Source organism: Onychostruthus taczanowskii, unplaced genomic scaffold, assembly GCF_017590055.1.
Source record: "Onychostruthus taczanowskii isolate IOZ18803 unplaced genomic scaffold, ASM1759005v1 scaffold69, whole genome shotgun sequence".
Lineage (NCBI taxonomy): Eukaryota > Metazoa > Chordata > Aves > Passeriformes > Passeridae > Onychostruthus > Onychostruthus taczanowskii.
The window spans coordinates 2,505,971-2,519,154 of record NW_024504676.1 but is presented as its reverse complement, the minus strand read 5'-3'; the positions used below and the strand labels follow the sequence as shown (position 1 = coordinate 2,519,154).

Below are 13,184 nucleotides of genomic sequence, written 5' to 3'. Positions count from 1 at the left end.
AAGTGGCTAATTAAATAGAATAAGTGATGTAATAGTATTACTTAGGTATTGTTAAATAGTTTCTTTGTTGTCAGCATTTCACTTTGTTTAATCACCAGGGATGCTCTTAAACTTCTGCAAGAGAAGCAGAAAGGTAAACCCAGTGAATTGAAACCTGTGGTTTCTCCAGCTCCTGCTGCAGTGCCTTCTCCTACACAAGCAACAGCTGTGACTTCTTATCCAAGGCCAGCAATTCCACCAGTTTCCACACCCGGACAACCTGGTGCACTGGTAATACTTCTGCTAAGACTTCAGCATTGCTACAGCTGAATAGTGCAAAAGCTGCTTAAGTAGTTCTGAGATTTCTAGATCTAGAAAGAGGAAGGAAACTAAGGCCACCCAGATATCAAGCTCAGAGATGTGAAGTTTTTAGTATGTTTCAGTGATTCTAAGCAATGTAATTAAAACTGTGAAATCCTTGAAATGATGGTCTGCATACTATTTTGTGTAGCTTGCAGATTGGAGTGATGAAAAAATTTATATTGCAGGCCTTGGAGAAACTAGAATGATGATTTATTTTTACTGTGCTTGATTTGTTTGCTTTCCTGCAAGATATAAGTGTCCATTAATGAGTTGTCAAGAAATGAGGAAGGAAAAGGCTTCTTAGTGGTTACCTTGGACAGTAATTGTGCAAACTCTAGAACCTAATTAAATTTCTGTGTTAAATTGAAATACTAGAAATACCAGAAAATATTTCTTTAAAGAATAAATGCCCCTGATGAAATAGACATCAGTAGAAATTGAAAAGCTTTTATGAAAAACATTTTTGGCTCTAGAACTAAATTTGGTGTATCTTTTTAGTTTGAAGTTTACAATGTAGCTACAATTCTTAATCAGGGAATGCTGCCTTTTTTTTTTTTTTTTTTTTTTGCACTGTACAAAGAGCCAAAAAACTTGAAAGCTCAGCCTTAGATCCATTATAGAATAAAATGTTTCTGTGATTGCACCAGAACATATTGCAATTTATTGTGTCTTGGGTACTGTTGAGTATGTCCTAAGGATTCTGTGGACCTTTATATGTTCAAGGGATATGTGCTAAAGATTAAGTATACAAAATCATGTCTCCCAGAATCATTTATCTTCTTGCTTTCTGTAGTCGCTAATATTTTAAGAGATTTCTTGCAAGTTGCTCTGCGTCTAGGAAGAAGTTGGTCATTAAAACATTATTGGATCTATCTGGAAGGAGAGAGAGGAATAACAGAAAAGATGCAGCAAAGCCTGTCTTAAGGAGCTACACAGGGAGTTGAAAAAGCCGTAGTTTACCAAGGAAGTGTTCTTTTATAATTTAAATGGAGCAAAGCATAATCTGAGCAATATGCCAAGCCTGGAAGATTGAATAGTGTTTATATAATCTGGCTGAAAATAAATGTCTCAATACTTGGATTATTATTATTTTTTTAACAAGGTTAATTCTATGTAAAATGGAATTATTCTGTAAAACCTGTTGTGTTGATCGCAGTTAATAGGAATAGACTAGAACACATGATAGTCTTTATCATATTAGTTGGAATGTATCACTTTTGGATACCTAGGGGATAGTTGACATGGGCAGGAGTCACTGATGATAATGCATAAATGCTGGAGTACTTTCAGAAAAGGGGAACTGTGTTTGCTCTCCTGATATTTAATACACAGCATATGATTTCTTTCAGGGCACATTCACAGAAATCCCAGCTAGCAACATCCGAAGAGTTATTGCTAAGAGATTAACAGAGTCTAAAACCACCATACCTCATGCATATGCTGCTGCTGACTGTGTCATTGATGCTGTTTTGAAATTAAGAAAAGAATTGGCCAAAGGTTAGTAATCTGATTTACTTTAGCATGTGGTAATATTAATGTGGTTATACTAATGTTTAGTTTTTCCTGTTTACATAAACTTCCCCAGGAGGTGTACATTTTGTATAGATAGACCACTATGCATTCAAATAGGTTTTTTTTCTTCAGTATGTTGGACTCCAGCTGTAGTTCCTGGCAATTACTGAATTGGACAACTTGTCAAAATATAGGAAGACAGAAGTGTTTGCCAACTTACACATCAGTCTGAAGTCTTATTTTGCACAATAACCAGGCTGCATAAGCAGTAGTGATGCTCTGTTTGGTGATGAAGACATGCACCTCTTAGACTGGTACTGAGTCTGTGACTTGGGTAAAATAATTTTAGGTCTAAGACACTTCAAGTTTTGATCTAAAGCTTCATGATTGCTGTCATGATTTGAAAGCTTATAGATTCAAATGGTAGGTTTCCTAAGACATGTGAGCTCTGCATTCAGAACAACACAGCAGAATAGGTTTAATTTACATTTTTATTGCTGTACTGATTGAGAAACTGAGACAAACTGTTCTGTACTAGTCACTAGCCATGCTTGTTTATCTGTTTGTGTGGTCTAAAATTAAATTTGACAGGTATATCCAGATTTCCTAGATGATGATACAGGAGCTGCTTGTCCTTCCCCTGGAGTTCTGAATGACTAATTTTTAATGCAAGAGTACCCAGGTCATTTTTCTACCTGTTATTTGTCCTAATGGTATCTTATTCACAAATGAATGTCAAAGACATTTTATGATGCTGATATTTTTTTAAACAGCAGCAGTTCTTAAGCAATGAACCAAAAAAGGATCTTAGTTAGGAATACTCAATTGAAATTTTTCACACCTCTCCTGCTGTTGTTGATTCTTAATTAATATTTCCTTTAAATGCAGAGGTGGAAAAGCCGTATGTCTTTGCATGACATTGAACTACAGAGCTTGTCCTGGTACATTTTTGTTTCCTCTGATGGAAATTGTGGGGGTTTCTACTATTACAAACTTCATTGATGCAGGGTAAAATATTACCAGATGTGGATCATGTAACTGTATTCCTGCTCTAATACTGGACTGTGACATTTTTGCCAAGGGTTAGGAATATAGTATGTAAACAGAAACCAGTGTGTATTTGATCATGGTACAGGTTTGTCTGATGTAAAATTTTGTCAGTTCAGCATAGTAATTGAAAGTTCCATTATGTTCTGTTGGAATACTGTCTCTCTTCTTGCACATAGATTACTAATCATGGCAAATGTTGCAGGCCAGTTATGTGGTAAGTGGATAATTGGTTCACTCCTCTAAATTTGTGATGACTTAAGAATGTTTCACTTGATATTATTATTTATTATATATTATTTTCCCTTGCAAAAATATTTCTAAATTTAGGTATGTTACATGCCATAAACCAGATTTGAAAATTAGGCAGTTTTGCTGCTTGATCAGTTTTGCTGACAGTAGTGATAGTGGTGGAAGGGTAATGTAGTTTTTTTAATTGTGAGAATGATGAGTTTAATATTGTGTAAATGTCACACATTTCAGGGTAATTTTATGGCCTAATCTGTTTTGTATCTATTATTCCTGCTTCTGATGCCACTCCTAATTTTACCAGTTACCAGTTTCAGTCTCCTGAAACTCTTGAGTGTCTTTGCATGAGATTTTTCTTGGTAGATACGCCTTTTGTCCCAAGGGGGAAAAAAGTTTTCTTGTTTTTATTATTGGATTTTGAAGATAAGTGACTTTCTGTTAATGCTTCAAAGAAATAAATCTGCTGAATCACTAGAATCTTGTCATCACACAAATACTGATAAACAAATCTTACAAACAATGATTGTTATCCTTTTTTAAAATTTTTCTGTTTCCCTTTGCAGATGACATTAAAGTATCTGTAAATGATTTTATTATCAAGGCAACAGCAGTTACTCTGAAGGTACGCAAATAATTGACTTTAAAAATACCTTTTAATAGTAAACTGCCTAGGAGACAAAAGTATTTTGTGAGTATGTGGAGATATGAGTGGGATCACAGTAAAGCTGGTAATTCTGTATTGCTTATTGTCAGATTTTTTAGGTTTCCAGGTAAAATTCTCTTCACTGTCTCTGTTGTGAACTATAAAAATGAGAGCTTCTTAGTAAAAATCCATTTACTGCAGTTAACATCTGCAAATCACAGTAGTTGCTTTGTCAGCAGATTAAAGCCATTGCCAAGATCATTCATTTCATCTTAGTTAGATCTTCTTTCTTTTAGTTATAAGCAAACATTCATCTAAGTCTTAAACAAACTTTGTTATTACCTCAGGTGTATTCTGACGGCACATTGAGTGATACCTGCTTTGAAATAAAAATTCTTCTGGCAACCAGTCTGCTCATTGCTAGGAATTCTCATTGCCTGGATTACCTCACAGTAATATAAAAACTTTGGAAAGGATGTGAGAGCTGGTTTTCTCATTTGTGAGGATAATTTGAACTATTTAGAAGTTGAGAGAGGAATTTATGTTGGGGGAGTATTCCTATTCCTATGGATTTATGGAATTGAGAGAACACCGGACTGGAAAAGACTTAACAGATTTCTAGCTGAACATGTACTAAATATTAATGTATAATTTTAAGAGCTATAGCTTAGGTATAACTTAATGTTTCATTTGGACAGAAAATAGACAGGATTCTACACAGTTTCATAAGCAAGTGCCTTAGAGAAATTTGAGGCCTTATTTAGACTGGAAAAAAAATTCTGCAAGTTAATACCAAAACCAAAAGGAAGAGCCAAATATGTGTGCTTTGCTTTTGTTAGATGTGTACATAACAAGAAACTTTTTTAGTGGCCTAATGAAACCTTTTGTGAGGAAATAGTGACACCCAAAGTTTACCATGAGCTGCTGTGAGTGTTGGATAACTTATCTCTGCACCAGAGAGCAGGTAAAAGGAACAGGAGAGAGAGAGCAAGAGGTTTTGTGTTTTGTCTTCTGAGGGGGCTGTTAGTTTTTGAGCTGATAATAACACTGTGTAGATATGGAAATAACCAATAAAATTCTTCTATCCTATTGTTTTGTTAAAAAGCTATGCTAGCATTTGTTTTACTATTAAAATAATACATTAAAAAAAGGCCCAACAGATTTAACTCAGTATATCAGGAAACAAGTTCATGATCAAGCTCACTTCTCATCTACTTTCTGCCAGCATTTTAGGAAAAGATGTGGGCAACTGCTTTAAAAAAAGAAAACCCACTTCCACCAGTACCTCTCCCCCATGAAACTGGGTGATGTAAATGCATCTTCAAGTTGAAATTCAAGGCAGTTTGTTTGACTCTTTTCTGGGTACTCTTCAGAGAATATTTTGTTACTATTTTATCTCTGAACAATGAAAAATGTGTTCTTCTGGCTTTAATGGGCTGACTACAGCTGGTTTGACAGTTTATGACACACCACAAGATACTGCTTGTATTAGTTCTTGAACATGCTAAATTTCTCCTTCACTTAGGATATCACCAGTCCAGTTATGGGTTCTGTGTTTCAGCTTGGTCTTGACATTTGACAGCTGAGATGTTGTGAATGTGCTAGTGGGCTCACCAGGTGACAGCCCAGTAGAACCAATCTTCTTTCTGGAACAAGGAGGGAGAAGGGAGCAGGAAGGAAGTAAAACTTATAGGCTGATACCTTCAAGTGGTTGGGCTTTGTTACAAAGCCTCCTGTAGCAGCTGTCCTTTAAAAATAAATCTTTCATTATTGAAGTGACAAATTCTGTCCCTACCATCTCTTTTGAATACCTTTATTCTGGTGTTGAAGAATAGGAACTCAGAATACTGTCATACCACTTCTTCCTAGGAGAGCAGATACTTTAGATAGACAGTAGAGTCACTTTTGATATTGCATCCCTCCCATAATTTTTATGGAATACCCTCTTAATTTCATTAAGCTAAACAATCTAAATGAAATTATTAGTGAACATCTCAATTTTAACTTAGTCCACCCACAAAAAAAATCTGATGCATTTTAGGAGAGCATCTGAATAACAGTGAGTGTACCTGCAGCATATTTTATTTGTTGAGAATCGTGCTTGAGACACCAGTGAAAAACAACATGCGGGTGTAGTGGGATGTCCATTTCCATGCTTTAAAATCCAGCATCCTGTGATGTTATTTTGTGGGAGAAGTTGCACTGCTTTGAGGTTTTACATGCTGGCCATCATAAGCTGGTATTTGTGAAGAAATTTATAGTAATGTGGGGGTCTTTTCCTAGCAACACCAAACAAACTTTTGTCTGTACTGCATTTTTAGTTTCTGGTGCATACATTTCATGTCTTTTGATGAAGTAAATATGAATAAAATCAGTGCAAGCTATTTCACTTGGTGGATGCCTGTAGATAGCTATGTGTCTTAAAGGAATTTCCTTTTTCTTAATAACTGATTGCACTGATATTCTTCTAACAGCTGTCTTTTTTTTTTGTCTGTCTGTTTTAGCAAATGCCAGATGTGAATGTAACGTGGGATGGGGAAGCCTGCAGGCGGCTGCAGTCCATTGACATCTCCATTGCCGTGGCAACGGACCGAGGGCTCATTACGCCAATCATAAAAGATGTTGCTGCCAAGGGAATAAAGGAAATTGCTGCCTCTGCAAAGGTGGGTCTGAAATGTGCAGCAGGCTGAGGAATAGAGCAGCTGTATGCTTTTCTGTAGCAGAAAATGTAGCGTGACCCAGATACACATCAGTAATAACAAAGGCAGTGGAACTAAAGCAGTTTCAGCATTACTTACACTTCAAAATTCTTACTGATTTTGCAACTCCATTTTTCATCAACAATAATATTATGTTATTTAGTTGAATGGTGGCTAGACTGCTTGAAAAATAAACCTGTACAGACTTTTGCGATTTAATATAATTGTAATTCTTTAAGCCTCAAGAGAATGCTACTTAATGCTAGTTTCATTAGTATTTCCAGTCTTGAGGTTTGAGATTTTGGTTTTTTTGTGTTTTTTCCCTTTCCCAGAAATTTTCTTGTGTCTGCTTTTTCTATTCTCTTTGCAGTTATATTATGGAATGTATTTTTGTCTGCATTTTTTTCAATATGCGGTTCAATTAAGGATGTAACACTAAACTCCTCAGACTAATGAGCAGTATTTTGCATAGAGCAGGTGCCAGTCAGAGTGATATGTGGCAGTTGTTGCCAGATAAAGGAGTGGTTTTTGGCAGGCAAAAGTAGAATGAATGATGAAATGTCCCAAGACAGGCCATTTTTTGTCATTTAACGAGTGCTAATCAAAGACCTACACCATCTGAGGAATGCAATGGAAACGGATCCTAGGACATAAAAGTGTCCCCAAACTAGACACCAGTGCACTTCATAAATTCTTGCCTTTCATGTAGAACTATAGAAGCCATAATAGTCTATGTTCATGGAGGGGAACAGCCAAAAAGTTGTGGCAGAAAAAGATGGGTCATACCACAAAACATTCATAAATGGGTGTTTTTAACGTTTTTTTCCAGTCCATATTTCTTACTTTATGCTGAGTGTGTTGTGAAAACAATTCCTTACAGTAGTAGCTAGTTGGGGAGGAAGGTCAGCTGAGATTGTTGTGGGGTTTGTGATAGAATGACAAGAAGAGAAGCATTGTTCAGTTTTGTGCTTTCATTCTATTCCCCAATACCTGAAATAGTGTGCGGTATTGCAAACCTCTCTTACCACAAATCAATGTCCTTCAGTTCCCATGATGGAAATTCAGCTTGTGTTCAATGGGCTATGATAGTGAGCATTCCCCTTGCCTTTTAAGTGGCATATGTGTGACATAGCTGTCCACACCAACATCATTTTGCTTTTCAACTTCTTACTGAATTACTGAAACAAACACGTACCTGATGTGCGTGCACTGGAACTGCAGCTGCTTCTCTGTCAGTCTCCCTGTAGTTTGGCAGGCACTTTCTTTGTATAATTGCTTATATCTTCCCTTCTGCTGCATGTTAATGTGGACTTCTTTCCAGGTCATACGCATCCTGGCACTGGATTTTCATCATTCAAATAATGCAATTGCACAAACACATCACGCTTATATTGAGCCTGTTGTGTGAATGCTGTTCCCATGGCTATTGTCTTCACTAATTATTCAGAGATGAGAAAAAGTCTAAACTAAAGCTCAGTGTATCCTTGTAACTTTGACATGCTTATTACGAATTTTAGAATTTTGTACAACTCTGCGATCTCATCTTGGAACATAGTAGGAACTTCTTGGGCTGTATTTGAAGCTGTCTTCTGTTGAATTTTAAAGAAAAGTCTCACAAATGAAATGGAGATCTCAGAAGGAGTGGCCTTAAAGGTAGCCTTCAAAAGGTGGTTGAATGTTTAACTGGGAGAAGTACATTAATTCAATCTGGTAGAAAGTTCTGAAATGGTACATGTCAGTTGCTTTAAACAAGTATGTTAAGAATACTGTGAATTTTTCTCATCAGTATTTTGCTAGATAATCTACGACCACCAGGGAGAATGGTGGTTCCATTGTAAAAACTGGAGCAGTATTTGTAAGATGAGAGAACAGCTTTTATTGAATGGCCAATATTGGTGGAAAAATGAAGTTTTGTGTCCTAGTCTCTTTGCCAAATCCTTGCAACAACGCCTCAGGTGTTGCTGAGGGTGCTTCCCTAAATCCAAAAGCAAGTGACTTTTGCTTACTTTATGTCTGTATGGTACTTAAAATGTCTTACTGAAATAAAAAGAATTAGTCTATTACAACACACTGATTTCTATTTTTTTCTTTTCTTTTCTTTAGGCTTTAGCAAAGAAGGCCAGAGATGGAAAACTACTACCAGAAGAGTACCAGGGAGGATCTTTTAGGTAAAACTCTAGCAGCATTTAATACATGCAGCATGGGTTCAAAACTGTTTTATCCTCAGCAATTCCACTGTCTTTTAATGCATTGCTTTTAAAATCTTGCTCTGTTTAGGATGAAACTCTTTGTGATGATTCTGAGGGTCAAACCTAGACTGTCTTGTATCAGGGGGAACCAATTACCCTGCTTCAGGTTCATTTCATCTGTACTTGGCAGTGGTGAGGCTACACCTTGAGTTCTGTATTTAGTTTTGGTTCCAACCCTACAAGAAAGACATTGAGGTCTTGGAGTGCATCCAGAGAAGGGCAGTGGAGCTGGTGAAGGGTCTGGAGCACAAGTCTTGTGAGGAACAGCTGAGGGAACTGGGATTGTTAAGTCAGGAGGGACCATATCACTCTTCATTCTTTCTGCCTGAAAGGAGTGTAGCTGTAGAGAGGTGTGGGTTGGCCTCTTCTCCCAGGTAGTAACAAGAGGAGAGGAAATTGCCTCAAGTTGCAGCAGGGGAAGTTTAGTTTGGATGTTAAGAAAAAACTCTTCATGAAATGGATTGTCAAGCATTGCAACAGATTGTCCAGGGAAGTGGATGAATCACCATCCTTGGAAGTGTTTAAAAGGCAGGTGGATGTGACACTTAAGGACCTGGTGTATGGTGAACACAGCAGTGGTGCCATTTGATGGTTGGGCTGTACTATTTAATCCTTTTCCACTCTTTGCTGTAACTGTAACCAGAAAGGAGGAGATGGTGGGCCAGCTTTCTCCATAGACAACTTGTCACAGAAGAATCCAAGCCTTTCCTAATATACCACTTGACAGGTAGTGACACGGACAGAAATGTTTTCATGTGCCTGAGTTGATACCTAGGTGCCCAAATTTTATTGCTTAGTGGATACCAGCAGCCACTGTAACTTGCAGTTGTGAAGTTCAGTCTAAAAGATATTTGGCTTGGAATAGGGAAAGGCAAAATCTATTTAAAGACATTGCTTTGTTAGCTTACATTCTGGCTTCAGTGTGTGCAGTGCAAGAATACATAGTTGTAAAGAAATGGGACTTTTTAAAAGGTGCACAATTTTTAATTGCAAAAATTCCAAACCCTTGAGAATCTGAATGTGCTCAACTGAAAACAGTTTAGATCTATTTTTAACTTAATGGGTTTTGCCTTGGAGGGAATTTAAATCATAGTAGTTCTTATATATAGATTATTTCTTGGAGGGAATATGCAATTTCTCATGTTACTGAAACTCTTTTCTGTTTTATTCAGTATCTCCAATCTGGGCATGTTTGGCATCAGTGATTTCACAGCAGTCATAAATCCTCCTCAGGCGTGCATCCTCGCCGTGGGCCGAGCAAGACCAGAGCTCAAGATTGTGGAAGATGAAGAAGGGAATGAGAAACTTGAGCAGCATCAGCTCATGACAGTGACTCTCTCGAGTGATGGTCGAGTGGTGGATGATGAACTGGCTTCAAAGTTTCTGGAGACCTTGAAAGCCAATATAGAGAATCCAATGCGACTGGCCTTAAATTAAACTCAGTGAAGATTGCTTCCTGTTTTGACTGCATAGATAACTATTATATACCTAGGGTTGTTTTTCTGTATAGAGGAGTAAATAGCTGAAGACGGACAGTTAAAAATATTTAATTTATGAATTAATGTGAAAGACTCATGATTTTAGTCTTCTGTAATAACCAGGTTTCGTACTGTAAAGCTAAAAGACTTTGAAGTTAAAGTACCACGTTGCTTTAAACACATAGTACCAATGGCACATGTTTGCATAGGAAAGTCAATCTCATCTGTAAAAAACCTCAATAAAACTTCATGAAATATAAAAAGGAATAATAGAATAATTTGGGTTGGAAGGAACTTTTAAAGGTCATCTAGTCCAGCTTCTCCTACAGTGACCAGGGATGTCTTCTGAGTCCCACCCACCCTGACCTTAAATGTTTCCAGAGATGGGGGATCTTCTGCCTCTCTGGGCAGCCTGTACTGTCTTTTACCACCCCCACTGTAAAAATCTTCTTTGTATCTAGTTTGAATCTACCTGCTTTCAGTTTAAAGTTATCACCCTTTCTCCTATTGCAACAGGACCTGCTAAAAATTTGTTCCAGTCTTTCTTCAAAGCCTTCTTTAAGTATTGAAAAAAACAGAACTTAATTGTGCGAGCAGTGTTCTCATAGAGGTCCCAGTATGAAAGGTCAAATTTTGCACCTTGAATAGTTGCTGATTAATGCTGTTCTTTGCATGGATGGAATGTAGATGTAAGTAGAAAGCGTTTCATCATCAGTGTATATTGAAATGTAACTCAGAGGCTTAAGGCTCAAATGCAGTGGCCAAGAATTTTAACAGAATAAAGTTGGTGTCTTTCTTACATATAAATATGGAACCACATATTGCACGTAAATGGTATGAAATAACTGTGTTTACAGGACCTCATGAGAATATAAATTGTCAATAGAATTATGGGAGTTTGTCTTATTCTGTTTTGTGCAACTGCTTTTTCCTAATGATTTGTAGGAATTAATTATGGCAGCAGCTTAACAAGTAAACAGCTACTTGCAAGACAGCCTTTACTTAACACTGAGGTGAGAGTTTTTGATAAATGAGTTTGCTTCTTAAGAACTTAAGTTCTTCTATCATAAATTTCACAAAGTATTAGTTTGACTGGAGAGATTTTTGATTACCAGATATAGTTTACTGTACAGGAATGGACATACACATTCTGTATTTCCAAGAGTTTTTTACTGATAAACCATATTAAAGATTGGTTCCTGAGGATTAATTTGCAATTCGAAACTACTGACTTCCAATTTTTCCAAAGCTGTTTGTTAACCTCGTATTACCGTGGAAAAAAAAAAAAAAAAAAAAAGACCAACTTCTATATTGTCCTTAATGTACAAGAAGATCTCATTATTTGCTGAATCTGCTCTGCCCAGGAGATTTTCCAGGCCTGTTATAAATCTGGTTTCCCGCATTTCGCTTGCGCACGGGTGGCTGCAGTGGTGCTGTGTGCTCCCGCAGGTGGGGCTGCACGGCTGCCCTGTGTCGCTGCAGTGCTGCATGCGCTGCGATCTCTTCTTGCGAGCCCGTGCTTTTCCTGCGCCCTCGCAGCCGCTGGAAGGCGCTGTTGCATGTAAGGATGGGATGGGATTTGTGTCCCGTCTCGCCCGTGTGGGTGCTCTCATCCATTGTGCTGCCCCAGCAGGCAAGGCAGCTTCTCCAGGTTAAATAAACCTTTGGAGCTTCGGAACTGGGCAAGGCTAACACAAGGTTGAATTGTAGTTTCTTTGCACCTGCCTGCTTTGCCAGCACTGTTATTTGAAGCAGATGTAATTTGTCAGTCATCAGCCTGTGAAGGAAATGTGTGGAGCTCAGATGGGTGATAGCAGTCAGATCTCCTTAATTCATAGGAAATGAACCCTTTTGTAACACCTAGCACTTCAGCAGAAGTGAGACAACAAATACCTGCCCATTCAGCTTAAATATTCAGTATCTTTGTGATGATTTGGGATAGGAACAATGGGTCAATTGCCAGAAAGTGAATAATTGGTATGCTTGCTTTTGAAGCAAATTTTCCTCAAAGTAAAATTTTCACAGATTAAAAATTTAGCTTTGTGTTTTATTCTTTCCAATGTCTTCTGACAGCCTATTCTACATACCAAAGCAGGAAATACAATGAAGACATCTACTTTTGTGAGTAATTTTTTAAAAAAACATAAAAATGGAGTATACTAATATGTGCTGCAAATGGGTGCCTTTAGGATGCATACTATCTTTGTATAATTTTCCATTGCAGGAGACATGATTGAAAAAAAAAAAAAGTTATTTTGGACTTTGTGATTGTTAGCAAATACTGAATTGTGTGTCACACTTTAATCCCTAATTGCAATGTCAGAATATTTGACTTTTGGGCGCTTTTTTTTTTTTTTTTTCTGCAATCTACTCCTTATAATATGAAATTTCTGTAATTCCCGCTTGATGCTGTATCCTGCACCTCAGGACACAGTTGGCTCTTTTGGCTGCCAGGGCACACTGCTGACTCATATGCAGTGATGTTCTATTCTGTTTGTCCCTAAATTGTTGAAGACACAGAAAGCAGATTCCTCTAAATCAGTATAGCAGTTACTTTCAGCTTATCAGTTTTTTCCCTGTTTAATCTATTATGGATGTATCTTTCAGCATGTTCTTTAGTTAAGCATAAGTTTTGAACTTTAAACTTGGGATTTCTTTCTGTGTAGTCATGCTTGAGTGAAGCAGGAGGATGTTCATGGTAGCCTGCTAGAGATGTGTAGAAACATGTCCAAGAAACACAGAAAATTAGGATCTGTGTGAAATCATGTGTTGATTAAACTGGGGTGAAAATCACTTACTGGAAGCTACAGGATACTTTGCATGTTTACTTTACAAAATCTGCATCTTTCATCTTTATCGGTGAAAAACCATCACTGTTTGCTTGAACTCCGTTTGTGCTCCTTCGCTTTTACGTCAACTTTGTTTCAACTTGTAGGTGTAGTGGTACATAATTATTCAGCTACAA

At 37.3% G+C, this 13,184-nt stretch overlaps 1 protein-coding gene across 1 annotated transcript in view; it reads left to right on the top strand.

The window, feature by feature from the left end:
* The window catches only part of PDHX (pyruvate dehydrogenase complex component X), a 31,287-nt gene extending 20,180 nt beyond the window's left edge, over window positions 1-11,107 (top strand). Inside the window, exons 6-11 of the mRNA XM_041421103.1 lie at window positions 99-270; window positions 1,692-1,839; window positions 3,714-3,772; window positions 6,298-6,456; window positions 8,596-8,660; window positions 9,914-11,107. Coding sequence (XP_041277037.1) covers window positions 99-270; window positions 1,692-1,839; window positions 3,714-3,772; window positions 6,298-6,456; window positions 8,596-8,660; window positions 9,914-10,178 — 868 coding nt within the window. The 3' untranslated portion in view covers window positions 10,179-11,107. The remainder of the gene's footprint in view (window positions 1-98; window positions 271-1,691; window positions 1,840-3,713; window positions 3,773-6,297; window positions 6,457-8,595; window positions 8,661-9,913) is intronic.
* The last annotated feature ends 2,077 nt before the right edge of the window (window positions 11,108-13,184 follow it).